Source organism: Haemaphysalis longicornis, unplaced genomic scaffold, assembly GCF_048455015.1.
Source record: "Haemaphysalis longicornis isolate Haplotype H1 unplaced genomic scaffold, Haemaphysalis longicornis Haplotype H1 scaffold_265, whole genome shotgun sequence".
Lineage (NCBI taxonomy): Eukaryota > Metazoa > Arthropoda > Arachnida > Ixodida > Ixodidae > Haemaphysalis > Haemaphysalis longicornis.
Window position 1 is genome coordinate 262,202 of NW_027526323.1, and position 27,937 is coordinate 290,138.

The window sequence follows — 27,937 nt, forward strand, 5'->3', positions numbered from 1 at the left end:
GGCGTCCCGGATGCAGCAGCCGAGATGTCCTCTCCCCCCTCTCTCAGGCTCAATGATCACCATTGCTGCCGCCCCTCAAGAACTCGAAAAGAGTATCGTTTGTGTGTGTACTATTTTCTAGCCGTGTCCACCGAAGCACTGGGAAAGCCGCGAGCCGACACTGCTTTTGTGTATAAAACCCACCCTCTCTGTGGATAGTTCATTTCGTTTTGCAGCAGTGAATACACTCTGTCGCTCTGTTCGAGCATTGCTGTAAGCTTGTCCGGAAGTGCACTGTTCCTGTATTGCTTCGGCTCATCTCTCGCCATGCAGCTAACCAGTTAAGTTTGTGTTCGTCTTCTTGTCGTCATCACCAAGGCAACAGCCTTTTCTGGCCACTCACCACTACGCTACCTCACGTAACGCGGCGAAGGAGCCTGGCTCAGGGTCGCCGACAGCATAAATAACTACTCAGAATAAATGCAAAAGGCAGCGTTAAAACTGAACGCTAACACTCAGTGAAGTTGGTATTTTCTACCAGATACCCTTAACACGCCAAAAGGCGTACCTTGGGCAATGTATTCGATGCGTAAAGTATGGCCTCCGAGAACACGATTTGTCAGTCAAGATGGCCCTACCTTCCAGTTGCCTCTTCATTGTCGCGTTTGGGGTTGTATGCCGTACTGCAGAGAAACCGTTATCCTTGACAGAATATTTGACACTGGGGCGCATAAGCTTTGCGAGGTATACTTTACTCGAAGGAATCACGAAGAGGAAATAAGTGAACAATCGTCATGACTTTTTATTAATGAATTCAGTTTTTAGACAGAGTGCTGTAGGCGGACTTGTGACTAGTACTGTTCATCGCTCTAACTATGTGGCTTTACTTTTTTATCTGCATGTAGAAACAGGCGATGGTAGGAACATATTTAGCCCCTTGCTTCGCTTCAAATCCAAAGTTGTGGGTAGGGCATTTTTTGTCTCCCTTACTGTGTATGTTCTGTTTTAGCGGTACATTTTTTTGTGAGGAACATAGTGGAATGTCATTAATTTTGCCGTGGCGTAACAAAAACGGAGAGAAAAGGTAAATAAAATGACGAAGAATGAAAACTACGGAACAAAAACTGAAACGAATGATAAATTAAAAACTGAAATTAACGAATGAGAAACAAAGGTCTACCTAGCCAAGTTACACGACGTGATTAGTAAAAAGATGATCGCGTATCTGTTCCTTTCACCGCACACCTAAAGAGGATAGTTTTCTGTCGCGTTTCTCGCGTAACTGCCTCCCTTTTCTCGCCACACCCCGGTCTCGCGGTTTTCCCCTGTCGCCTTGGGGGACAAGGGAAAAAAGATCTTTATTTGCCCTTCTATAAAGGTTTCTGCGTTGCTGGGGGGGGGGGGGGGGGTGGCTGCTGCAACGAGTCGCTCCTATGTGTTGGAGGAGGGCCTCCCAGTGCTCCTCTTCTGTCAGTCTTAATGAGAAAATGGTCAAGTGTCTGGCTGAGGGTGGGTACCGGCCGGTGCTTTTCATGCGCTTGGGGAGAGCGAGTTGGGGCTGTTTTGCGGGGTCCTTTGGGGGGTCTAGCCACTCTGCCCAAGTGCCAGGAGAAGGGGAGAGGCAGTCTGCGTATATGCTCCTTGTCTGTATAATCTCTACGCAGTCCCACATGTAGTGCTGGTTGTTAGAGTACTTGTGACCGCAGCGTGGGCAGCTAGGGTGGCCAGGTTTTTTTTTTCTATGTAGTGGATGATATTATGCGGGGTGCGTAGGAGACCTGCTTGAGCTCGGCGCATGCAGCTTGCCTTCGATCGCGGCCAAGAGATGGGGGGAACGCAATGTGTGTTTCGGCCGCGGCGGCCGCTTTTCTGATGGAGGCGAAAAACAAAAACGCCCGTGTGTACGAGATTTAGGCGCACGATAAAGATCCCCGGGTGGTCAAAATTAATCCGGAGCCCTCCACTACGGCGCGCCTCATCGCCTGCGTTGCGTCGGCGCGTTAAACCCAACAATCAATCAATCAATGTGTGTTTCGATCTGTGTGCAACTCAAACAGGTTTTGGTGGCTGGCTTTTCTTTCTTCGACGCAGCTGGTATAGCCGTCGTATTCATCCGGGAGCGCAATTGGAGGCTCACCCTCGCGGAGAGAGTTTCGTGCGCGAGTTTGTGAGCCGCCACATTTCCAGGTATTCCTTGATGAACTGGAATCCAGGGGAGTTCAACCTAAGGGTCTGGTTGGGTGGTTAGATGCACTTCGAGGATGTTGCGTATGTGCGCGGCTATTTTGTTGCGGCAGAAGAAGCGGATCGCATCCTAGCTGTCAGTCAGTATGAGTAGTTTCCATCAGCCGGTAAAGTTCGTGATGGCATCTGCTATAGCTGACGCTTCGGCATGACCGGGATAACAAATTTCAAGGAACCGACGAGTACTTTCTCCGTTCCCGTAGTACGCGGTGGTAGCAACTATACCGTCGTCTGATACGACGGCATCGGTGTAGATCGGAGTATAACCCTGGTATATCTTCTGCGCCACTAAATGGCGGGTGGCACGCGGTCTGTGGGCTCAGCGCTCGTGGTGATTTTCCACACTCATGTGGCGGGGGATAGGACGTACAGCCATCCTCGGCAGGTGCTCCCAGTGGGGTCGTTCTGTAATGTCTTCCAAGGACAAACACAGTGGATGTGTGATCAAGTCAATTCACATTTCCCGCATTCGAATGCCCACGTGCCATATATTGGAAAGTCGATATCTTCCTATTGTGGGATTTGCAATGCAGGCACAAGGTCTTGCCCAGGGCTCTATAATCTTTAAAAGTCCAAGTACTCCTAAGCAGTTCTTAGCGGTTCTGAAAGCGAAAGCATTACTGTCCCATTGAACGCCCAGGACGTTCTCTTTTCGCACAGTGTTCTGGAAGTGATTCGTCATTTTTACTGAGAAAGCTGTGAATGACCCATGACCCGGAAATGCGGCGACCGCCTTAGGCACGACCGAAATATTTTCCGAAAGATCGCGGGCAGCGCAAACAGTTCTGTTGTTGGCACATCTGCCCTGCTTTCACTGTTTATATTTCACACTCCCTCAGAGTTTAAACGCAGGACAGTGCAAAGATCGTCTGTGCACTAACCGCGCTAAGGCAGCAGGTGAGGTGAGGCGCAAGTTGTGTAGCCATCTCCTAAGCTCGCCAGTTCGCACCGCTCAGAAAACCCCGCACTCAGTGAAGGGACACGTCATGGTCGGGCATCGCAAGTCGTGGCTTCGCAGCTGTGGCGTCGACTCTGCAGCGGGAAGTGCTCTCGTCGACAACTCTCAGTCGACAACCCAATGTGAAATGACACAGGGAGAACGCCGACGTCATGTAACATCCTGCGAACGATAACAGCTTCGACGGCTTTCGAAAAGCCCTTGCCAGGCATAAGGACGTGGGTATCCGGAGCTGGCAGTGCAGCGCTCAGCCGGTATCAAAGATAGGCAGTGGCTCCGTGGCTAATACAGAAGCGCGCTCTGGCAAGGTAGCTTGCCCAAGTCTGCCATGTACATGACGATGACTAGGCACAAATCTGTTTCTCTGAGGTTCTGTGGCAGCCATACAAAGGCGGCTATGGGCGAAAGTCCTTCTGGCAATAACTGGCAATCAGGACTGCACCGTCAAGCGCTCGGGTCCAGCCATCGCCTCGGTCCAGCACGGCGGTTCAGCCGGTTTCGCACGGAAGCAATTGTTAAAATGCAGACGCATAGTGTGTGAGCTCTGTCTCTGGCTTCCTGCCTGTTCTCGAAATGTGTGTGCATACATGCATCCAGTTATTTGGCTAGTTCTTTGCTTTAGCTGGCAAGCACGTATTTGATTGCTTGATTATGGGGTTTAACGGGCCGACGCAATGAAGGCGATGAGGCGCGCCGTAGTGTAGGGCTCGGGATTAATTTTGACCCCCTGGGGATCTGTAACGTGCGCCGAAATCTCGTGCACACTGGCGTTTTTGCTTTTCGCCTCCATCAGAAAGGCGTCCGCCGCGGCCGCGAATCGAAATCGCGTCCTTGGGCTCACCAGTACAACGCCTAAGCCAGTGATCTACCGCAGCGAATAAGCACCGAATTTCCGCTGCTTTCGAAACACAAATGGCGTGAAAGTCAGTTATATGCCGTGGGTTCAGGAAAAGATGTTCTAAAAAGAGTGAAACGAATGCCAGTACGTTCATCTGTTGAATCTTTATTCTTTAAACTTCATAGCGGCACGCTACCGGTAAAACCCTGGCTGCAGGAAAAAGGACTATATATGTACAGCCATTGACACTTAACTGTAGACTATGCCAAAAGCTGGAAACAATTGAGCACATCTTTCTGGACTGTTGGGATGCGGTGTTTCACCGGGACATCCTCCAACGAACCCTGAAAAAAGACTTACCATTAACGCCTTATGGCATTCGCTTTTTGCCCGTAAACAATGATGGAGGCGTGCCTGTGATATGTTCATTGCACTTAGTCGGCCTTCTATGTGGAAAACTCGCATGGCGGTTCAAAACGCCGAAGAGGATGCTCGCACAGTGCGAGAGTTCTTCATTGAAAGCGTTGCTTATATAAGAGAGGTTTATCGAGTCATGCAGGAAGAGCCTGAGTGGTTACCCATTCTGGATATTCTAGCGCAATTTAAGATGTTTTAAGCCACTCCCTTCAGCCGATTGGTGGCCGTAGCTAGTAATTTGTGTACTGAACAGTGCGTGTTGTGTTGTCGCCAAGCAGGCAATAAAGAAAAAAAAATGGCGTGAAAGTGTATCTGCTGTCGAGCGTAGGTTCCACAAATAAGCCTTGTTTGCAGAAAACTGCAGTCTAGATTTGTGTTTTGTTTTATATTCCTCCGGAAGAATGATTCCAAAACTCGATACGTGACATCTAAATCGCAGTCTCAGTTACTTGAAAAACAAATCGCAATAGTTCAACCCTTTTGCCAAATTTCCTTGTGGCATCAAATTTTTAACACGAGGTGGGCGTACTGTTTCTATCCCGTTGAGGAGGTAGCGTCTCCGCGGGGGCTGAAAAAGCAGGCATGTGGCCGTGGTGCTGGCTACGGCCGTTCAATGAAAGAGCTTTCATCACGTGGCCATGGTGTTACCCATGAATTCATTGCGATTCTAACGACAACGTAGCTTGTTTAAGGCTCAACGATAACTACCCCATTTCTAGAAAAAAAAACATTATTTTTTGATTCCCCGTTGTCTTGTCAAGAAGATGGCAGCGGATCTAAAGAGTAAATAAATCTAGTTGGTGTAGGTGGTCAAAAGCGTCGCATAACTCAAAAATAAGGAAGGCAACCATTTCTGCCTTTCGCGTCGACCTATATTAGTCTTTTGTGCCACACAAAGCTCCACAATAAACAATAAAACTGATTTCTGATCCCACAGGATTTGAAGCCCGTTCTCCTCAGTAGCCGCCCAATGCGCTACCCCTGCGATCTCTGCGTACTCTAAGTTTGGTGTAATTTTCCCGTGGCACGCATCGATTTGGGCTCATCGGCCGGGAATCGGGACCTTTGAAATACTTGTGTGTCGCTAGGTTCCCAGAAATTCGCACAAATTTACGAAACTATGAACTCGCCGCTCGGAAGCAGTAGATGAGTGCGTGTCACGTGGCACGTGAACGTGATGGCATGCGAGCAGAATAGGTGCTCATTAGCCGCGCAGAAATAGCGAGGGCACTTTCCTTTCGGGTGGTGTTATTTCGCTTACGCCCCGTAATACCGGCGGCAGGCACAGGGCGACTGAACAACGCAGTCTGGAGTTTCTCGGTCAGGCAGACCAGTCAGTGTTGAACAGACACACTCCAAGAATAGTTATCCCTTGCAATAATATATTGAGTGCTGCTACTGTTAAAGTGACAGGTATCGAGACTTGCTAATGAGGACGCGATCTGACCACTCGACCACCACGAAGACTGGCGGCACTGTGGCAACTGTAGACTTTCCGCCGTGTCAAACAGGACCCGCGTATTTGGATAAGGTAAATATTCCCTACTTCTTCAATATACATTTTGGCGCTCGAAGTGGAGTCTACCGCCAAGAAAATCGAGTATTGCTGTCATCAGCACTGAGGAGCTTAGACTCTCGGCGGCCATTTTCGGAGGAGAAGATTCTGTGCCACTGGCCTTCTCAGTCATCCGCTCAGAAGGCGACTAAGGAACTATTACGTTTTCTACGGGCGACGAACTTGAACACTAGGCTATAGACTGAACGCCTCCAGTGTCAATCACTGTCAGTGCCTCAGTGCTGGGCATACGTGTCTGGTCCAACTTTTCCTCTTTTGTTTTCCTCTCTCTTTTTTGCCCATTTCCCCTTTCCCACGTGCAGGATAGCAAACTAGGCCCTAGCCGGGTTAACTTTCCTGCCTCTCTTCTACATTCTTCCTTCCTTCCTTCGTATTCCAGCACATGCCGAACATCTGTATCGCTGAGGCGTTGCGCGTTGGCCACTGGTTTGGTGTTTGGTTTGTTTTTAGGTGCGGAGTACCTTAGATTGAAATATTAAGAGATCGCGACTTTGACAACGGCAGTAAAGAAGGACGACGGGACAAGCGCTCACTTTCAACAAACATTTATTGAAGCATGGTCTCATATTTACACATATATCATTAGGAGCATCCGCACTAGAGTACACTAAATGGAAGGCATCAAAGAGAGGACATGATCAAAGTGACGTTTTCAAAAACTCAAACTCGCTGGCACGCAAAATAACAGATGTATCGCTGACGCACTTGTCCCCTTTCTGCTTAAGATAAAACGCTTCCAAGAGCTCTCTCGCCACTGTATTATCACTCCTGCAGAGAATTGTAATCTGCTCAAAGAAAGGTCTGCATTTTTCCAAAGGACTGACAGGCCTGCAATCTCCGCAATCCGCTGGTAAATGCGCACGCGTATTATTATTAAGGGAAGAACTATGCTCGCAAGCCCGGTAATTCACACGTCTGCCCGTCTGGCTGATGTAGGCGGCCCCGCATGAAAGCGGTATCTAGTAAACTACCCCGACGCCACAGGGCACAAAGCGCTTGGCATGCTTCTTTTCGAACTTTTTCGGTTTGGCCTTACCGGAAATTTGCGCACACAGGCGGCCAAGTGTTTGTGGAGCAGAAAACACCACCGGCCCTTGGTACCGTTCTGCCACTTTCTTTAGGTCGTGCGTAACTCTATTGCAGGCTTGTCAGTTCTTTGGAAAAATGCAGACCTTTCTTTTAGCAGATTAGAATACTCGGCAGGAGTTATAATACAGTGACGAGGGAGCTCTTTGAAGCGTTTTATATTAAGCAGAAAGGAGACACGTGCGCCAGCGATACATCTGTGCTTTTGCGTGCCAGCGACTTTGAGTTCTTGAAAACGTCACTTTGATCATGTCCTCTCTTTGATGCCTTTTATTTAGTGTACCCTAGTGCGCATGCTCCTAATGATACATGTATAAATATGAGACGATGCTTCAATAAATGTTAGTTGCAAGTGAGCGCTTGTCCCGTCGTCCTTCTTTACTTTCGTTGTCCAAGTCGCGTTCTATCTTTCAATCACAATGCATCAACTTGTCCAACAGCTTTGTTTAATGGAGTACTTAGAACCCCACAATATCCGTTCGCGGCCGTGCGCATAGCACTTACAATCGGAAAAATCGCACAGGCACCGGCAGGATTGGAGCCTGTGTCTGGAAGACCAGACAGAGTAAGGGTCAGTCGTCTTACTCACTGGGCTACGACCATGAGTTAGTGCCCGACAGTCAAACGGCTTACTCCCTGGCCTGTAACTGTGAGGAGTACCTTTGGACCACCCAATGTCCGTCCGCGTCCATCCGGCGGACACCACCATCAAGCGAAAATCAAGAGCGATTCGATTTGAGCCGTGAGTTGCAGTTTCATTTAGGGAATAATCAGGGTGCAACTCACAGCTCAAGTCGAATGACGGTCGGGGCGCCAATCGGATGTCACTCGGGGCGCAACATGGATGTCATTTTGAGTCCAACGTATTCCGCACCCTCGCTATGATCCACGGAGTGGAGATACTGCCATTTTTTTAGTAGTGCGGCTGAAGATAATGTGCGGCGTTATGTTCGAGCGCTTGATGTTCTACCGCAAGTGTGAGCTTTTCTTTTCCAGTGTTCCCAAACCTCTCTTTTCTTTCCGCAGTGTGAATCCCGCCCGGGTAACCGATTACGGAGCTTTGTTATTTTCTGTGCGTCGTTGTACTTCATTCTTTTTGTCAAGAAATCATGCGGTTCAATAATCCCGTGTGATGGCCTTTCTTTTAAAGTTTTTGCTTCTTATCGTTTTGGAGGCCACGGATGAAAAAACAAAAGCCAATAAAAAGAATTCGAAGGTACCACGCGCAATTTCCTAGCAAGCGCAAGGAGACAGCCTCTGTCCAGTTAGTAACCGCCTTAAAGAGACATCGTTTCCCTTAGGTTCGCTGTCTAACCGCGTCCGCTCTTGCCATCTTTTTGGACATTGATTTCTGGACTCGTGAACTCGCATGCACTTGATGCGGCTTCCGCTGGGAATGAACGCCTGATGTACTTGCCCTTTGCCCGTTCAGAAGGCAAGTGGCGCGGAGCCGAACGTCCCTCGTCTGGTATATACACAGCTCAGTCGTGGGTTGGGGCTGGAAGTAGTACGAGCCGCGACGTCCATACGCTCACTTGGTTGGTTGCCCTGAAGAAAGCTACGCAAGTCTAGTGGCACCCCGTGCTGAATCCACCTTCTTATTCTTCGGTAAGCGTTATAATAACTCTTCTCTGGCTGGTGTGATGCTTAAATCGCTCTGTGGGGGATGTGTTGATCGTGCGCAGTGCGACCGGGCGTTGTCAGATCAAATACAGAATAACCTGGATGTAACGAACCTGTATGTAACGAATTCCTCGATTTTACAAAGTTTTTCAATGCCTCATTGTCAGCCCCATTGCAGCCCATGTGTGTCCGAGCTCTATATAATGAAGGCGGTGCGACGATTCACCTTGATGTAAGAAATTCGTTACGCTGATGACCCATTATTTTTTGCACATTTTCGCAAAACTCGGCTCGAGAAATGCAATAATTTAGCGAACTTTTCCCGCACTTCAAATAACCATGCGCATCCTGTGTGACAGCTGTGTCGATTAGGTGCTAGGCCTGTTTGTCGGCTTGTATTCTGGGCACACCACACCATGCTCCGTCCGTACCTTTCCCCTTCTTTTTCTATTTTCCTCTTTTTCCTCATTGTTCCCCTTTCCCCCGTGCAGGATAGCATACTAGGCCGTAGCCTGGTTAACATTCCTGCCTTTCCTTTACTTTTTATCTCTCTCTCTCTCTCTCTCTCTCCTCTCTCTCTCTCTCTCTCTCTCTCTCTCTCTCTCTCTCTCTCTCTCTCTCTCTCTCTCTCTCTCTCTCTTGAATTGCGCATGTTTCCTGCTCTTTGTGGTGTCGGTTCGTCGGTGAGGAGTTCTAGTGCCAAAAAACAAAATGTTTTGTCTTTTCAAGACTCCTAATTTTTAATGCCCTATCCGCCGGCATGATAAAAGAGCATCTCCGCCCCGTTTAGTACCCTCTCAACAATTCTGAGTACGGCAAAGAGCATAAAGTTCGCGAGAAGGCGCACATTCAGGATACGTTTGGTCCTTCAGACGGGTTAAGACACTGAAAAGTGTCAAAAGGCTAGAGTAATACGTAAATTACGTTTATGACTACGGGGGTAAGTCACCTCGCTTCTCTGAAGTGCCGTGCAGTGGCTAAGTTTGTGGGACAGCAGCAGGAAGCAAACCACGCAAACCACTCCGAAAAAAAAAACACTCTGAAACAATGCTGAAACCACTCTGAAGAAAAGTCCTTCAAGGGTGAGTTCACCACCACTGATGTCTAGCATATTGGTTTCGTTTCTGCTTCATTCCCGCGAGCCTTTACTCGGGACCTGCATTTAGCGAAAGCCTGGATGTAACGAAAAAGTGCGAATTTCTGTCACCTTTGCTATATCCAGGTTTAACTTTACTAGGAAGAGTGTTGCCAAGGGAACGCGGTGTACAAAATGCCTAAAGCTCTTCGAATTTATGCGCTGAGAATCGCCAAACTTTTGTAGTGCGTCCATATGTGTTGCTACGATCAGAGACCTTAATAAAGGCGGTTGTTACTGATGTCACCGCAGAACAAGGTCGCAGTAGGCTGCTTGAAACTAAAAGCATCTCACCCAAAATACACGAGCAGACAATGCACGTGCCACTTGATTCAGTACAAACAAACATGAAGGAAACGAGAGGGAGGAGTGTGTTTTTGTGGCGGTAGTGGAGGTGAAGGTGCTGTTGTTGAACGTGTCCTTTCTTTAAAAAAAAAAACACATTTCGAATCAACCCTTCGCTGAAGTATGTTTTAACAGAGCTGACACAAACAATATGAACATCCTAAAAATGCTCGCTCATTGGTTTGGATAATCAGGAATGGGCTAATGCGCATCACACGGTGCCGCCATCGAGAGTCCGACAAAGCATTAATTTACTCGGCGCTGTGATTGGGTTACTGCTGTGTGTTTGCCGGCTCAGCAAGGCTTGAAATGTAATTTGAGAACGTACAATTATGGTTGTTCAAATATGTTTTGAGGTTTCTGACAGAAAAAAATGGTGCCCTACTCTCATATATTGAACCTTACGCGCTGCTTGATGAGTTTCCGGTGAAATTTACCCACTACAAATTGTGCAGTGAGACTCCCTAGCTCTAAATCACCAAAGTCCTAAAATAAAACCACTGCTACACAGAAGTCACGCGCTTCAAGCACGCTAGTTATTGTATCTTTCAAGGGAACAGAAACAAATTGTTCGCATTTGGCACAGCTCCTTCTGGCACGCGAATCTTCAGTGCTATTTGTTAAAAGAGACAAATAATGTCATAATATCGCTATTATAATATCCCCAGCGACTGAGCGCTGGTATGAACTCAAAAAAACAATCCTGGAATCCTAACACAGCTGCTCTGTTCTCAACGCAGCTGCGCGCCATGGGGCGATCGCTCTTATATGGGTATTCAGGATGTCGTAGGTGCACGTCCACCTGGCCTGATGCGGAGCAAGAGCCTTGCACAGTTCCACCCCACTTGCAATAGACACTGAGGTAACCAGGACTGTCTCCATCCGCGGCCACTTGCAAATACTTATCCCGGCGATACCATCGTGTAAAGAGTAAAACAACCTTCTTGGACTTAATTATGCTGTCGACGTTGGTGACACGCACGACGTATCCGTTTTCCTCTGTTTCCAGTTGGCTGATGAAGGGTGACATGCCAACTCTCATGCCTTCAAAATTTCCAGAAAAGAAAGAGTCTACTTCTGCCATAGGTTGTTTCCGTTGATCATCGGCCCTATAACGCAGCCATTCGAGGTAAGCGTGCGACTCCGTTGCCACAAGCTCCAACTTTCGAAGGATGTGCCTCTTTTCCAGTTCCCACGGCATGTCACTCACACTCGCCGTCCGTTCCTCACGGGCGTCGTCCGTCCTCTGGTCTGAAGTTTTCGTCAGATGAGTGGACAGCTCCCGTAGCTGAGATCGAAGCTCTTGGACAAAGGTTGTCGAGAGCTCTTGTCTAGATTGGGCGATCTGCTCACTCAGCCGTTGGTCGGATTCCCTCAATGCCCTGGGAATGGCATCACTATGATTATTGCGCAGTTTAGCTACTAGCGTTTGAAGGTTGACTCCAATTGTCCTTGCTTGCTCCCCTAAGGCTTGCGCGAGCCTCTGCTCAGTGTCAGTGATAGCCTTCGCGACTGTCTCGATCTGGGTGGAGATTCTTCTCGCCTGTTCGAAAACTTCGTTTATGTTGCCTTGAAGTTCCGGCAGACGATCCTGGTAAGGGTCCCTGAAGAGCGCCTTCAACTCATTCATGGTAGTTGTGATGTCATGAGGGCTAAGCATAAGCCCGTGGCGCAACGCTGGTTGGTCGGGCGGATTCGCAATGCTGTCGCCTTGGCATCCGGCCCTGTAATGTCTTGGTAGGTCTCGATGTAGTACAGAGCCACTGCAGCGGGGGCATGAGACCAGGTGGAAAGTGCACTGCTGCTCGTAATGTGTCAGGACAGCTTGAAGGGTGCCGGCGAATGTGCAGCCCTGTGGTTCGTTCCAGCAGCAAGCCTTGAAAAAAGAAAAATAGAGGAATACGAAATTAGCACTAGTGGTTGACTGTTTTTCACAAGTTATAATCGCGGGGGAGTGCTATGTAGCAACACACACACGTGCGCTCGGTATTTCTTCTTCGTTTTTTTTTATAACGCCAACGGACCGAGCTCAAGCTGAAACCGCCCACCTGCCAATAAGAAAGTGCAAAATGAGTTTGGCAAGATTCCCAACCATTTCGCTATCGGCAACAGGGGTGCACGTGAAACTGTTGGCGTAGGTCTGATTAAAGTGACCCATCGTCGTTTTGCTTCTGGTTCTGCTCGCCAAACACCTTCAGCCGCCCGTCGTTTCCGTATTGCCTGGATTTCTGACTGCCGGAACTAACGATTAGCTCGCCGAGCTGGTGGACATTTACGGGCCCGCTCCCATTGGCGTTGTTGCTGGTCTGGCTGCCATTCGGTGGAGCGGACGGCGCAGCCTACCCATGCTCTGAACAAAAAATGTAATAGAAAGGTAGCAACGGGTTAAATTTACTAACTCTTTACGAACTTTACTACCCCCAGAACGGTACGCAGCTCCTGCCACTAAGTATGCAAACCTTAAAGCTATCGCTACTAGTCAGGACCATGCACTTACTAAAAGGTGATTGTTTGATACTAACTTCCACTGATAGTACGAAATGACATGAATTATCGAACGTAATAAATACAGCACTTTTTCCACTCCAAATCACGAGTAAGAAGGTTTTGCAAATCCACGAGCTCACTTGTGTATGCTCACATTAAAATGCGTAATTCTAAAATAATCACTAAATTATTTGATTTATGCCTTTGACAGGACGTTCCGCTGCGGGCTATAAAAGGAAGAGCAGACGTATTTCTAAGGTAACTAAGTTATATTCGCTCTCCTCATGCGTCCCGTTGGTTTCTTGCTCAATTTATTGGAGTCTAAGTGTGATATGTGCATGTCGGATGCGTCCATGTCGTGCTGCGCGCTCAGGCTATCCACATTGTCACGCGTAGCTTTTAAATGCAGACCACTTCAGTAACTCACGATGTCACCCGCGTTGGGGTCCGTAGTCCGCATCGCTCCCCCTACACTATATAAAAAAATAATACTTACCGGCGCCAGGTTTCGAACCAACGACTCTGCGGGCGGAACGCAAGGTACATGGTACTCTACCCACTGCACCACAAAGCCGACACAGAATGGAAGGTTACGAACACGCCTTATATCCTTGACTCATTCAACCGTCGGCCACAGGTGCGCCCTCTCCCCCGCGTCCTCCTCGCCTTCTCTCCGCTCGCAACGCCCTCTCTCGCCGCGTTCGGTTCGGGCGCACAAGAGGTGGGGACGTGCGCAACACCCTCTCTCATCGCATTGGGTTCGCGCTGATCAACAGTCGGTTCGCGCGCAAGAACAGGTGGGGGCGCTCGCATCGCGCTCTCTCGCCGCGGTCGGTTCGCGCTTAAACCACATACGTCGTTCGCGCGTGCTCGGGTCGCTAATATCTGTGGCGTCATCGTGACGTCAACATCACGCGTTCGTGTGGTGGCGCGATTTTGGCGCTATAACACTCTCTCGCGAGGGGCATTGGATTGGATTCGATTGGATTGGCTTGGATTAGCTTGGCTTGGATTGGATTGGATTGGATTGTGTTGGATTGTGTTGCGTCATAGCCGCGCCACGTTGCGTCATAGCCGCTCCACGTTGCGCCATAGCCGCGGCAGGGGGTTCACGGCACGTTTCACGTTTCACCAGCGACTTCATCGACAATGTCTACGCTGGAAGACAACAATTACAACAACAACCAATACGTAATCCATACGATCTGCAGGTGCGCCCCCCGCGGAAATGCTCTGCATTTGATCGTGCCCCTCGCGAGGGGGATGTTTTTCTTTTTACTGCGTTATGAATGACCAGTTAGTAAAATACTAAGCATACTTAATGGATACTGTGACAAGTAACTGCTTAGTGTTCTGTTAGTAAGTGCCACGACTTTTTTTAGAGTGCATGGCAGAGCCGTTATGGGCCTGGCTGGCGAGAAAGCCGCGCGGAGCGACCTAACTCCCCTTTCCCTCCTACCGAGTGAGGGAGTGGCAGTGATTGCCTGGGAGTATGGCGTGATCCGGCACGCCACCTGTGGGTGCCGCCACCAGCTACGGATGAGGAGCACCAGAGGCGGTCGTGGAAGGCATGAGGAGAGGGAGGGTTCTGAGGTAGGGCCACACCGACGGCACAAGTCAGCCCGTTCAAGCTTCGCTTGAAAAAACGGCACGATATATTAGAGGTCATGAATGATTCACCGAAGGAAAAACACCACGGCTGCCCCTGTACTCCCCGCGTGTAAATATTTTTCCGCGGAGGGCCGTGGTTTAATTTCGTCTTTGTACTGCTCAAATGCGGAGACGTCGTCACCCTTTAAAAGGGCTACAACTACGTCGCCTGGAAGCGAGGTGCGTGCGGAAGCGAGTACGGCAGCGTCCTCCTGGGGAAAAAATTCATCTTTTTTGTTAAAGCAAAGCTTTGCTACTTTCGTCCAGCGGTTTCGCGGAGGACGCGCAAGGTGACCTTTTGACCGGAGACACATTCCCGACGACACACCCCTTAAAGCGCCTCGCGTGATTGGCCGGGCCCGCTGTCGGCGCTGCACTCAAGGCCCCATTGTAAGTCGTTCTGCTCAGATCGCGGCCACTCCCGTCGCGGCGGCGACGGAGTGGCGGCTCAGCTGATCGGCAGCCGACCAAACCCACAGCCTCCCACGCATGCGCCTTTGGGGCGTCTCGGGCGATGTGACTCATTTTGCGCCACGTTCGCCATGAAAGAGAAACGCCACGTTCGCCGAGAATAAAAGCCAGGCACGGCGTCCGTCTGTGAGCATTGCACGGGACCGAACGGCTGTGAGCTGTGGTTGGCAATACAGCTACATCAAATGCTAACCAAGCAAAACCAAGTCTTAAACAGACTAAGCGAAGCTTTTGCTTTACACATCCAAGGTTAGTTGAGCTAAGCAGCTTCCATTTATTTTACTATGGTGGGTGTGACCAAGAAGTACTTTCTCCAAACGCCACTTCCTCCGTCAGTGCGTATGGTACCCGGCCTTGGTGTCTCGTTTCTCCTTTGTATTTCCCATTGCCTCGCCGAGGGTCCCTTTCCCCCGCCGAGCTGAAAAGTGTCCTGTCGACGGCGGTTGGACTCAGGAAAGCATTTTGTAGGCCCCACTGCGGGAGGTTGCTAGTTGTCCTGTATACAATTTTGTACATACATGCTGACGACTCAGAATCTGCCGCTGTCCTGACGGTGAGGTGAGACACGGCGGTGCATCTTCTGAAGGAAGCAAGAACCAAAATGTACTCCAATTTACCAGAGGGATATTAACGTCCGAATCGTATCAGGACTTACAAGCCAACATAGTCAATGCGGCCAACCCACTAGCGCTCGAGGCGCACAGGATAGGTAACACCTCCACAGTGATAGTGGCCTTCGATGGCAGCAAGGTGCCCAACTCCGTCAAGTACGGCGCTATGATAGTCAAATGTAGCCTATATCGCCAACACCACGAGTTCTGCCGTTGCTGCGGCAAGCTAGGACACCGCGCGGACGTATGCCCCAACCCGAAGACCAGGGTATGCCTGGCGTGTGGGAAGCGCGAGCCAGAGCCGAACCACGAGGCCACGTGCAGACCCCATTGCAAACTCTGCGACGGGGCTCACGCAACGGGCGCCACGGGCTGCACGAACCGTTTCAAGCTTCCCCACGTGGTGGCGCAGCGTCGCGGGGAGCGCGCGCAACGACAGAAAGAAGCAGTAAAGCAACAAAAGCAAACCCCCCCCCGCGCAAAACGGCGGAGAACTTTCCAGAGCTGCAAAGCGGGAACGCCCCCTTCGCGACACCGCGGGGCCAGAGGGGCGGCAACTTTAAGGCAACGACGTCAGCAGCTACGCCAATGTCCGCGTCAACGCGAGCGAGCGGAACAATGGAAAATAGGAGAGTGCAACTGCACCCGCCAACCGAAGTGACGTGGGCGGCGATGACATCGGGAGCGGGAACAATGGGCAAGCCGACCCGCGATGGCAACAACGGCCTCGGACGCGATTCCGCGCTCGAAAGACAGCTACAAAGTGTAAGGCGTAAAAACGCAATACTAAGGGCCCAAATGGAACGCCAAGAGGATACCATCGCGGAGCTGTGCCGCAAGCTCGAGAAAGTGTTCGAGAAATGGCAACCGTCATCGTCGCCGGAGACGAGCACCCCGACATCCTCTCCGGGGAGGACGACGCCACCGACGGCCGCCCGCTCGCGCGTGAGGATACCACTCGAACCGGTCGAGGACGCACAAGACGACGACCCTTCCGCAAACGAAGGCGCAAACGTCGAGGCAATGCACGATGACATGGAAGCCGAGAACGAGCCCGTCAAGAGGAGGCGCGCGCTCAAGTCGAAGGCGAAAGACGACGCGCGGCAACAGTACGTAACGAGGGAAGAGCTCCAAAGCTACCAAGACGCCACCAATAGACAGTTTGATACGCTCAACACCCGGCTATCGGTAGTGGAAGCGGCCCAGGCGGAGATGCTGTCGAGGTTCAAAGCCCGGTCCGACAAGATAGAGAACATGTTAGCGGTCCTGTGCAAGAAGCTCACGTCGCGATCGCGCTCAACAACACCGTCACCCAGACCGTCCCCGTAATGACGACGACGACGACGCAACCGAAACAACACGACCTCCTCGTATGGCAGTGGAACATCAACGGCCTGCGAGGGAGGAAGGCGACGCTCGCGCAATACGTAACGCAAGCGGAACGCCGACCGGACGTGATCTTGCTGCAAGAGACTCACAGCGACCACGCCCCGACACTGCCGGGGTACCGCACCTACGCCCTAGCACACCCCAAGGGCCCGGAACGCGGAGCCCGAGTGAGCGGCGGGGTCTGCACGTTCGTCAAGAAAGGCATAACAAGCCTGGAGCATACGCTCGCGCACACCGCGAACGTCGAGCACCTAACCGTGGAGCTGGTGGTAGGCCGCGGCAGCAAGAAGGAGCACGTCTACGTCACCAACGCATACGCGAAACCCCGGTACGCGCAACAACCATACGGAACAATCGTGGGGAAGCTCAAGCGGCTTGCCGAAGACCACACGACGCTGCTCTGCGGCGACTTTAACGCGCCGCACACGGAATGGGGCTACGGCCACGACACGGCAAAAGGAAAGAGTCTGCTGACGGAAACGCAAGCGGCCGGCTACCACCTCGTCAACGACGTTTCCATCCCGACGAGACACGCCCCGACGTCGGTGCACCGGGACACCAACCCGGACCTCGCCTTCAGTAACAACGCGAAGGTGAAGTGGAGAAACACCACCGAGACGCTCGGCAGCGACCACTGTCTCCTCGAGCTAACCGTTCCGTTAAAAGGCAGGGCGAGCCCCAAACGCACACACAAGCACACAGACTGGAACGCATTCCGGACCAACCTCGCGGACGTACCCGACGTCATAGACGACATAGAGAGGTGGACGGAGGCGATCCGCCGGGAAGCAAAGAGGGCCACCACCGAGCTCGAAGCCGAGGACGAAGTCAACGAGGTAGACAGCCGGCTCGCGCACCTCATCGAGGTGCGCGACTCGTTGAAACACCGATGGCGAACTCAGAAGCGCAACCGAACGCTTCGCAAGCGCGTGGCGCTCCTTAACAAGGAAATCGAAAAGCACTGCGCAGCGCTCAACCGCCAACGTTGGCACGCCGTATGCCAAGAGGCCGACGGACAGTTACACAAGAGTAGGACTTGGAAGCTGCTGCGCCACCTCCTCGACGAGAGTAAGACCAAAGGGGAGCAGCAGCACGTCCTGGCCCGCACCCTCCTCAAGGCTCGCAGGGAGCTAGGGGACGACGAGGTGCGGCGCAGACTGGACGCTAAGTACCTGCCGGCCACGCCGCCGACTCCGCTACCGGACTACGAGGGCGAGCCCAACGAGGCGCTCGACGCCGACATCGAAGAGTGGGAGGTGCGTGCGGTCCTGCAAAAGCTCAACTGCAAGTCGGCGGCCGGCCCGGACGGCGTGTCCAACAAGGAACTACGAAACCTGAGCGACGAGGCCATCACCGCGCTCACGACGTTCTACAACGCGTGCTGGCGGAGCGGCATCCTACCCCCCAAGTGGAAGGAGGCTCGCACGGTCCTAATACCCAAGCCGGGCAAGCCGCCAGACATCGAGAACCTGCGTCCCATCTCGCTCACGTCGTGCGTGGGCAAAGTGCTGGAGCATGTACTACTTAACCAATGGCAAAGGTATCTCGAGGACGGCGAGCACTATCCCAACACGATGCTCGGCTTCCGTGCGGGCCTCAGCACGCAAGACGCCATGCTGCTTCTCAAGCACGATATTATTGATAATAAGAGATCCGTCGACAACGCCGCCGTCCTGGGCCTGGACCTAAAAGGCGCCTTCGACAACGTTCGCCACGACGCCATACTACGGCAGGTGTCCCGCCTCAACATGGGAAGGAGGACGTTTGCCTACATTAGAGACTTTCTCACGGCACGCACAACGACCATCGTGGCCGGAGACTTAGAACTACCAACGAAAACGTTGGGCAGCGTGGGCACGCCGCAAGGAGCGGTGATCTCTCCGACGCTGTTCAACCTGGTGATGATCGGGGTTGCGGAACGCCTCGGCACCGCCCCCAACGTCAACCACACAATCTACGCCGACGACATCACCATCTGGGTGCCGGGCGGCAGCGACGGAGAGATCGAAGACTCGCTCCAGTGCGCGGTGAAAGCGGTCGAAGACCAGCTCGAGGGAACGGGGCTGCAATGCTCCCCCGCCAAGTCGGAACTACTAATCCTGAAGGCCCCGCGAAGCCCCAAGAACGGGAAGGCGGCAAACATCCAAGTGCGCACGGGCGACGGGTCGGCCATACCCGAGGTAGAGACCATCAGAGTCCTCGGACTACACATCCACGAACAACGACGCAACGCTCACACCGTCAAGCTACTGCAAATCAAAGCAAGCCGAGCACTCGGCCTCGTCAAGAAGATTGCCAACAGGCACGCCGGCATGAAGGAACGCAGCACGCTGAGGCTGGTCCAGTTGTTCGTCATAAGCCACCTGGCGTACGTGGCCGCCTTTCACAACTGGACCACGGCCGAACGCAATAAGCTCGACGCTCTCATACGCCGGGCATACAAAGCTGCGCTGGGCTTATACACCCACACAAATACACAGAACATGCTCGACTTAGGCTTGCACAACACGCTGAGCGAGATCATAGAGGCGCAAGCAACGGCGCAGATAGCCAGACTGGAAACGACGCGCACGGGCAGGGCCATCCTTGTCGCGGTAGGACACGAAACGAGGCTGCGGGAGAGCAAGAGGCGGCTGCCGCTGGCGCGCGAGGCCCGCGACAGCATCCGCGTCGCACCGATCCCACGGCACATGGACCCAACAGAGAACCATGAGCGTCGCCTGGCCAGGGCTCGCACCCTGGCAGAGACGTACGATGACGACGCCGGCGCCATGTACGTCGACGTGGCCCGATACCCCGACAACCGCCGACATGCCTACACGGCGGCGGTCGTGCAAGCAACCACCGGCAAAGTCGTCGCGGCGTGCAGCGTGCGTGTCGAGACGGCCACGGAGGCGGAGGAAACGGCCATAGCGCTGGCGGCAACCGCCAGAGGATGCACGACGGTGCTAAGTGACTCGAGGGAGGCAATCGCCAATTTCGCAAGGAACCAAGTGTGTGTGAACGCAGTGAGGGTGTGTCGAGCCCTGGACTCGCGGACGCCGATAACCTTGCGATGGTTCCCGGCCCACGTGGGCAGCGTGGGACCCGTTCGCAACCGCAACGAGGACGCGGACAGGGCGGCGAGGGCGCTAACCGGACGCCCCGTCGGCCGGCGCGCCGCGTCACCTCGTGCGGCCAAAGAAAACGACGACGCCAGAGACGACAACGACAACGCAGAAGACGAGGGGGTGGAAGAACAGGAGCCCGCCCCGATTACAACGTATGGAGGGGTCCTGGAATGGCACAGGGAGCAACGTAAACGCTACCCTGCACCGCACCCGGACCTCACCCGGCAGGAGGCGGCGCTCCTCCGACAACTCCAAGTGGGAGCGACGTGGACCCCGGTGTGGGCCGTGCATGTCACGCCCGAACGATACATCACGGACCAGTGTGCGGTGTGCGGGGCCGCGAGGGCGACCATGACCCACATGATGTGGGAGTGCAACGACGCGGAAGCGGGAACGAATATACTACCGCCCCATCTCGCGCGTGCGGTGCGCGAGACGGACAAGGACGCACAGAAAGCCGCCGCGCAGTTTGCGCTGGCGGCGATCACACGCCAGCAGTCGCGGCCGGCACCCCCCTCCTAGCGAGGGAGTGAGAGCCACCGTGACCTTTTAGCCGGCGAGTAAAGATGTTGTTTCCCCCCCTTTCCGGAATATAGTTTGTTCATTCTCATTAACCATTACCTGACCTTTACCGATTAAGGTATGTACTCGAACTAAGAGTTAAGGTATGTGTTCGAACCAGTGTTGCGGAATGGGCGTCCCCATTCCATTCCAATTCCATTCCGGGGAATTACATGTTGACTAAATTCCATTCCTTTCAATTCCTCGGAATGCCGGAACTTCGCCCATTCCCACTCCGGGAATTGCCGGGCAGTCCAATTCCATTCCTCTAATTCCTCAACGTTTTATCGGGTGATTATCAAGTTACCAATGAACCCACCATTAAGCTGATGTTATTACACGCGTTAAGAACTGCTAAAATACGCAAAACACGTAACCAAGGTCTAGAAATAGTGGCTTTGTGGCATATCTCGTTCAGTGCAATCACCCTACTAATTCCCACAGGGACAGTTCTCCAGGTAGTTATTATAGTATTTGCATGGTCAGCACGTATTTACGAGTTGCAATGCTTTAATGTTGTTTAAGTGTGAATGTTTTAAGGCTAACGTGACGACATGCTCTATTTTTGTGTTGACAAAAGTATGGTTGAAGAAGACATTAACACGCGTATGGAGCGGTCGTGAGCATGTTTAGAACTATAGTTTTATTAACAAGGAAGAGAATCTCCGGATCTGGTGGTATCAGTTGGAAGAATTACCGCTCGAGCACCTTTTCCCGCCTTTGCACCAAATACGGATCACGGGCCGCACAGGTCGTCAGCACTCGCGCATGTCAAGCGCGCCTCGAAAGCACGGATAGGTTCAGAACTTCCTGTGTTTGCGTGTGCGTATAGGTAGGCACGCAATGTCACCCTTGTCGAAAAGCTTAGTTACGTGCGTCAGGTATCATCCACTGCGCACGAGCGAAAGTTCGAACAGGCTGTGCTTATAGAGTATGCGCGACCTTTGTATGGGTGTCTCGATGAGAACCAATGCGCAGGGAGAATTCTTTTTTCTCTCGTTAGTGTATACTGGGATACTGCATTAATTCGTATACTAATCTGCGTCTTGTTTTTTTTTTCTTTTAGAAATTGGGAGATTGTTCCCACTTTAGCACCACGCAACCTTTGGCTCTAGCTAACTGAAGAAGGACTTAGAGAATGCGTTGCGGCCATGGACTCAGCAAAACTGAGTCCAAGGCCTGCGTAACTAATTGTATAACCGAGACCTGTAGACTTAATTTGAGACTTTGCATGCAGTGGAGTAGCAATGAAGGTCCCCCAAGTGTCATCTGGTCTGGGCGATCAACTGAAAGAAAAGATGTAAAGGAAAATGATAACGATAATGACACGTTCGGCAGCCGGTCAGTCTAGTGTTGTGGAAATCCCTACGCCAGAAAAAAGTGCGTAGTTGTCCTCGTTGATATATTGTAGGGTTTAACGCGCCGACGCAACGCAGGCAATGAGGCGCGTCGTAGTGGAGGGCTCCGGATTAATTTTGACCACCTTAGGCCGAAATCTCGTACACACGGGCGTTTTTGCTTTTCGCCTCCATCAGGAAAGCGGCCGCCGCGGCCGGGAATCGAACCGCGACCTCGTGCTCAGCAGCGCAATTAGGTCTCCTCGTGAATTTTATATGCTGCAATACAGGTCTCAAGCTGCCTGAAAGGGCGAAAAAAAGTTTATTTTGGTTTCATTCATCAAAATTACGTAACAAAATGGTGTGAGCCAAATGGGCGTTTCGCCGTTCAGTTCTGAAAACACGAAGTGTAAATGACGGCTGCTTCAACGATCAGTTCTAAAAACAAAAAGAAGTAAACTAATACAGTTGCCTTCTGCCTGTGTGTTGCGCTTGACAAACGAGCTGCTTAAAAGAGGTGTTTGAGAGCCGGTTTTGCTTCGTCTGTCACTAACAGAGATGCCGTGTAAAACACGCGTTCCACGTCAGCTGACGTCACATTTACAACGGAAACTGCCCTTGCGAGTCAGGAAAGCAATGGAAAGTGGCTAGCGTTCGCTTTCCGTTAGGTCGGGACCGTTTAGGAACAAAGCTTGCAGCGTGCAGCTTGCAGGCGCAGGCGTGACCGCAGTTCCTATCGCATGGGCTCTCCCGTTTCGGGTGGATTCTCGAACCAATATTTTAGGCCTTCGTAGACGCTGCTTCGGGCAAAGGCGTCCGAGTGTCTAGACAGGAGGGCCAGTATTGCAAAACGTCCTGGGGGAGGAGGGGGGAGCGCGAAGGTAGATGGGGCGTAAGCTGATATGCGAAATTTCGCAGTGAACACAAGCACCGCGCCAGAGTCCCGATGACGGCGAGGTGGGATCCGGACGCAAAAAACAAAAGTGAAGCGTGGGGAGACAGCTCGCAGCCGGGGCGAAGGCGCCGCCAAGGTAAAAAATCACAAGGCGAAGTTGGTGGGAGATATAGGGGGTGGGGATACCACCGCGGTAGTTCCCCACGACGGATACCAACGGCTTAGAGCCGCGTTTATTAGGCGGAGAATCGGGACGAACCTCGTAGCAGCGCTGTATTTAAGGACATAATTGTAGTAGAATCGTTGCTTATAAATATACCGTGCTTGTAATCAACCAATCGATTTTAACAGTACTGGAAGGCTCCGGCTTACTAATGCTTGAACTTGGGCTGGTGGGATCTTTTGCGTATATTTGCATATTTTGACAAAAAACAACGCGTAGAAGGAAAAATGCACGTAATTCCATTCCCATTCCATTCCGCGCAAAATGCGCTTAATTCCATTCCCATTCCATTCCTTCAAGTATTGTCGTCATTCCATTCCCATTCCATTCCGGGGTCGCGAAAATGTGGAATGATTCCGGATTCATTCCAATTCCGGACTGGTAACTCCGCAACACTGGTTCGAACTAATGGAGTAGCAGGCGCAATTGTCTGGGGACATCCACGTTTATTTTTCGCGACAATATCTTGCCTGACCAGGTTCTAAGCAACTGTATCGCACGCACACATGGGTTTAAAGTGACCCGGTCACTGAATATTTTAGTTCAAAGCTGCAGGTTCCACGCCCAAACAGGTGTTTTATGATTTAAGCATTGTACAAGTTGAACTTAAAAAATTCACGTTCGAAAGTACTTGGCCTGATTGACTAATTGCAGCGTTTGAAAAATTTAAAAAATGCGCAATTTAATGTACTATTGTTAGTGATCTATTACAAATCAGGCGATTTGCTGGGCGATTTGTAATGAAAGGTGAATTTTTCGAATTATTCCAAACCACTGCTTCTTGATTCCTTGCAAAACCAGTGAACTATTGTAAGTGATTCACCAATGATAATGCAAATTGCCAGTCCTCTGCGACGGCGCCCTGACTTCTTTTAGGCACCGCACTACTACAGGAGCGCACGGGCAAAACATTCAGCTGCTAATTCGTAAGAGGCTACCACTGCTTCTCACAGTTGGTCAGTAGAAGCATGTTGAGAGAACACGCCCATAAAACGAGCGAACTTATTGTTCAAAGTTGAAGAAAATATAATTTTGTTATATAAGGAATCTATTTCTAGGGCAGTAATCACGGTGAAACCAAGGTGCAGATTTGGGCGAGTTGGTACGGGTTCATAAGGAAAAAACAACCAGCGCAAGGAAGACGAGGAAGGCTACAAACACAGCGCTGCACTCACAACTGAAATTTTTAATGAATTTATATGCTTACTTTTCATTAAAAATTTCAGTTGTGAGTAAGGCGCTGTGTTTACAGTAACAACGAATAACCTATGTTTCGTTGAGGGATTATTTATGCTTCGAAAAGCGATGTAGAGCTTGTTACTTCTTGATCGGAATGAGAAGCAATAGTTAAAACAAGGTGCCGTAGTTAAAAGTAGTATGCTTATTCATTTCTACGGCGAAAACAAGCCAGCTGACCTATCAATGCCCTGTTACCGCGTAGGCTGCCATCTGAACGTACAGGTGCCGTTAGAAGTAATTGGAGCACGGGAGCTGTGGCCGAACCGTATCGGAGCGCCGTGTAGCTACATCGGCGGTAAACGAAAGGACGAGAACATGCATGCGCGTCTGCCGACGGCGATAGCCCATTTATACCTCGCAAACCAATTCTTTTAACCTAGCTTCGAACATTGTTCGCAGCATACTGGGGCCCTATTCTCGACTGCACAAACTGCTGGCATTTCGCCCATGTTTTTTTGCGTAAGCACGACGTAAGCAATCAGTGACGTGCTGCACCTATATAGCTATGACGACATGCAGCGTAATTTGACGAGTCACTCATAAAGATCGCTACCAAGGTATCAGATATTGTGCCAGAAAGATATAAAAACACTTGGCATGTACTATAAAAATTAAGACGGTAGCTGGGGCTGACAAAAAAAACACATTTCTGGAGGTCAAATTTGGCGTCAACACCACAAGGCAATCGAGTAACGTTGATCCAAAAGCAAGCGAAAGGCGGATTTCAAGCTCAAGAACATCACACAATTTTTTTACCCTATCTATTTATTTCTTTCAATCGCTTTTAGTAACATAGCTGGGCTCTCTGCTCCAATGCAAGCTTTGTTGCGTTATCACCTTCCCTGCCGCCACCGCCGCCACGCCATCGTCTGCTGCTATGTTACAAGTTTATGGCGTGATCAGAGAAAAAGACGGCCGATACCATCGCTTGTATGACACATAAGAGCAGCGAAGCGCTACGCCTGATAACCGCGGAGCGCACCGATGTCGCCGATACACTCATTCGTCAAGCTCGACTTCAATCAGCGCTGTAATGAACCAAATAGTCACTTTTCTTTGTTATTTTTCTATTGAGTTCGATCATGTGACGCAACAGCTTACTAGGGCGAGTATGGACAAATGCCAAGCATTGGGTTCTCTTTGTCATGGAGAGGCTTGTACTGCCCTCTTACGTTGCGGTTACGCACGGGTTACGCCAAACAAATAATTTTTATTTTATTGCCAAACATAAAAGCAAAATACTGCACGTTATTTGTTTGCTCCATGATCGCTGACTTGGAAGCAGTTGAAACTGTAATTTGTTTCTCTAGGAAACATGCTTTACACAGCGCGCATGCGAAACTGCGCCTGCTGAAAATTGCCGCACATTTCGCGGCGCCGTAAGCCGGGGCCATATTTTGCTTGTATTTTGCGACAAACATGTCGAAAAATACAAGCAAAATAGGGCAAAAAATGGCCCCGGCTTACGGCGCCGCGAATAATGCGGCAAGTTGCAGCAGGCCGCCAGTTTCAAGCTGTTACGTAGCATTACGTCACTTTTACGCAGCCTGAAGTTGCCAATGCATGGCGTAATCGTTCCCGCCAACTGTTTAAATACGTCACGCCTTCTCAGCCAATCACAGAGGGGGTGTGTATTACAAGCAGGATTGTTCTTGAATAGCAAAGACAGGCTTACGTTGTCATGTCCGCTGCATTTAGTCTGGTTTTTCATTGCCGGCCAAGAATTATGCGACTTTAGTAACGAGAAATAAGGCAAACTTTAGAACTGGTGTCCGTAAACGACATGAAACGTCAAAATGACGACAGCACACACAACCGCTTTGTCAACCGGAAGCACGTGACCAAAATTGAAAGCCAATCAGAAAAGACTTCCGGAAAATTGCCTGAATTGCCGGCAATTTGTGCAGTCGGAAATAGGGCCCCTGGTCTCGGCGATGGCGCTGATAGCAGAGTCGCATCTCCAAAACATCTCTGGCGCACTTCCAGCGCACGCGAGCTGGCCGGAAAAACGGCGCGCTATCACAGGAATCTGCAGTCACAGTTTTTCTTTCAAGCATATTTATGTGTGTGCGCTATCAGCGCTATCACCGAGACCAGTATGCTGCGAATAATGTTCGAAGCTAAGTTAAAAGAAGTGGTTTGCGAGGTATAAAAGGGCTATCGCCGTCGGCAGGCGCGCATGCGTGTTCTCGTCCTTTCGTTTACCGCCGGTAAAGCTACACGGCGCTCCTATGCGGTTCGGCCACAGCTCCCGCGCTCCAATTACTCCTAACGGCATCTGTACGCGTCCTTCTGCGTTGAAAACCGGTATCCCAAGCAAAATGCATCGGTTTCGATATTACAACTGATGAAGCAATGGAGAGAATTCCATTGTTTAGGTTCCAATGGAACCTAGGTGTTCCATTTTCAGCGCAAATTGCCAGCGGTCGAAAAGAAGTTATACTTCTTTCTTTTTCCGTTGCGCATATTCACTGCGGAGGACGGCTAGAAATAAGGACCTTTAGGTGGCTAATACGCCTGGTTCTGAAAATTCACAAGAGCTGTTAATTTGAAAGTTAAACGCTGTAGCATAGTACTACGTGCCACGCGCTGTCATAGAAAGCGAAAAAAGTGACTCAAAGATGCTGTAGCAGAAGAGCAGCCGGACGGAGAAACACGCGCCAAAAGGCAAAAAACACGAAAGAAACACGAAATAAAGAAAAGCACAAGAGATGTAGTAGTAGTAAAAATTTTATTGAAACGGGAGAGCGCTGGTCAAAACAGGGGAAAGGAAAAGGGACAGAGTAATTAGAGCACCGGGGCAGTGGTGCAGTTTTTGGATTTCACAGTGTAACTCTTTTTTCACACTGATCAGGACTCGGTTCGTTTCAGCCCAAATCTTGAAATGAGTATCATCGTGCTTTCGCCTTTAAAACGCGCAAGCAGCGTTGAATGGCTCAGGAAAATTTTCGTTAACGTACTGGGCATTTCAGTTAAAGATTAAACTTCATCACTATTTAGATATCAGGATTGCAAAACCAGCATGCCTATGCATAACCCTCGCAAACTTCCCTGTGCGAAGCTGAAATACGCTTCAAGAACGTGCCTTAAAAAGGAAAGATAGAAATATGTAGCCTGGTGCGGAGTATGGTAGGCATAGGAAAACTGTGGCATGTTCAAACTAAACCAGGAGGAAGTCCTTACCTTCAGTTTGTCAACAGCTGCTGGCGGTAACTGCAACCTCTGACTGTCGCCAACAGCGAGTGACTCTTGGTCAAGCGGACACACGATGTTTCCGTCCTCCACGCTGTGACTCTCGCACGACTCGCACAGGGTGTGGAGACAAGGCAGTATAACCGTCCTCTGAGGAATCACGCCGCACAGTGCGCACGCAAGGTGAGAAGGCACTGGTGCAGCGAACTTGGTGACTCGCCAGCTCGCGCCACTGACGAGGCCTTGCACTCGGTGAAGTGGGGCGTCTCCGTCTGCGACAGCTCCGTCTGCGACGCTTCCTGGCGAAGTAGTACGCCCTACGGCAGCACTCAGCCAACGGGCGGAGTATGAAACGGAGTACTGACAAGCAGCTCAGGGTTCGCGAAACGCCCCTTGAATGATAACAGCTCAGATAACCGTCGCAGCAGACCGGCGCCGGATATCTATTCTGTGCTGGCGGTGTGCACCTCTCCGTGGTGTGCACTCACGCGATGTGAGCGAGATTGGCGAAACACCTTTCTGTGATAGAAAATCCTGTGTAGCCAAGTCACTGAGGCAAGCGTACGTGCTT

The 27,937-nt window shown here is 51.0% G+C and overlaps 1 protein-coding gene across 1 annotated transcript; it reads right to left on the minus strand.

The window, feature by feature from the left end:
- Positions 1 to 10,298: 10,298 nt before the first annotated feature.
- On the minus strand, positions 10,299 to 27,580 carry LOC144172898 (uncharacterized; the record flags this gene model as incomplete). Its single annotated transcript, XM_077701488.1, is given in 2 exon segments — positions 10,299 to 12,077; positions 27,358 to 27,580. Coding segments are annotated over 2 exon segments (1,486 nt in total), but the record flags the coding sequence as incomplete, so codon positions are not given.
- Positions 27,581 to 27,937: the final 357 nt, after the last annotated feature.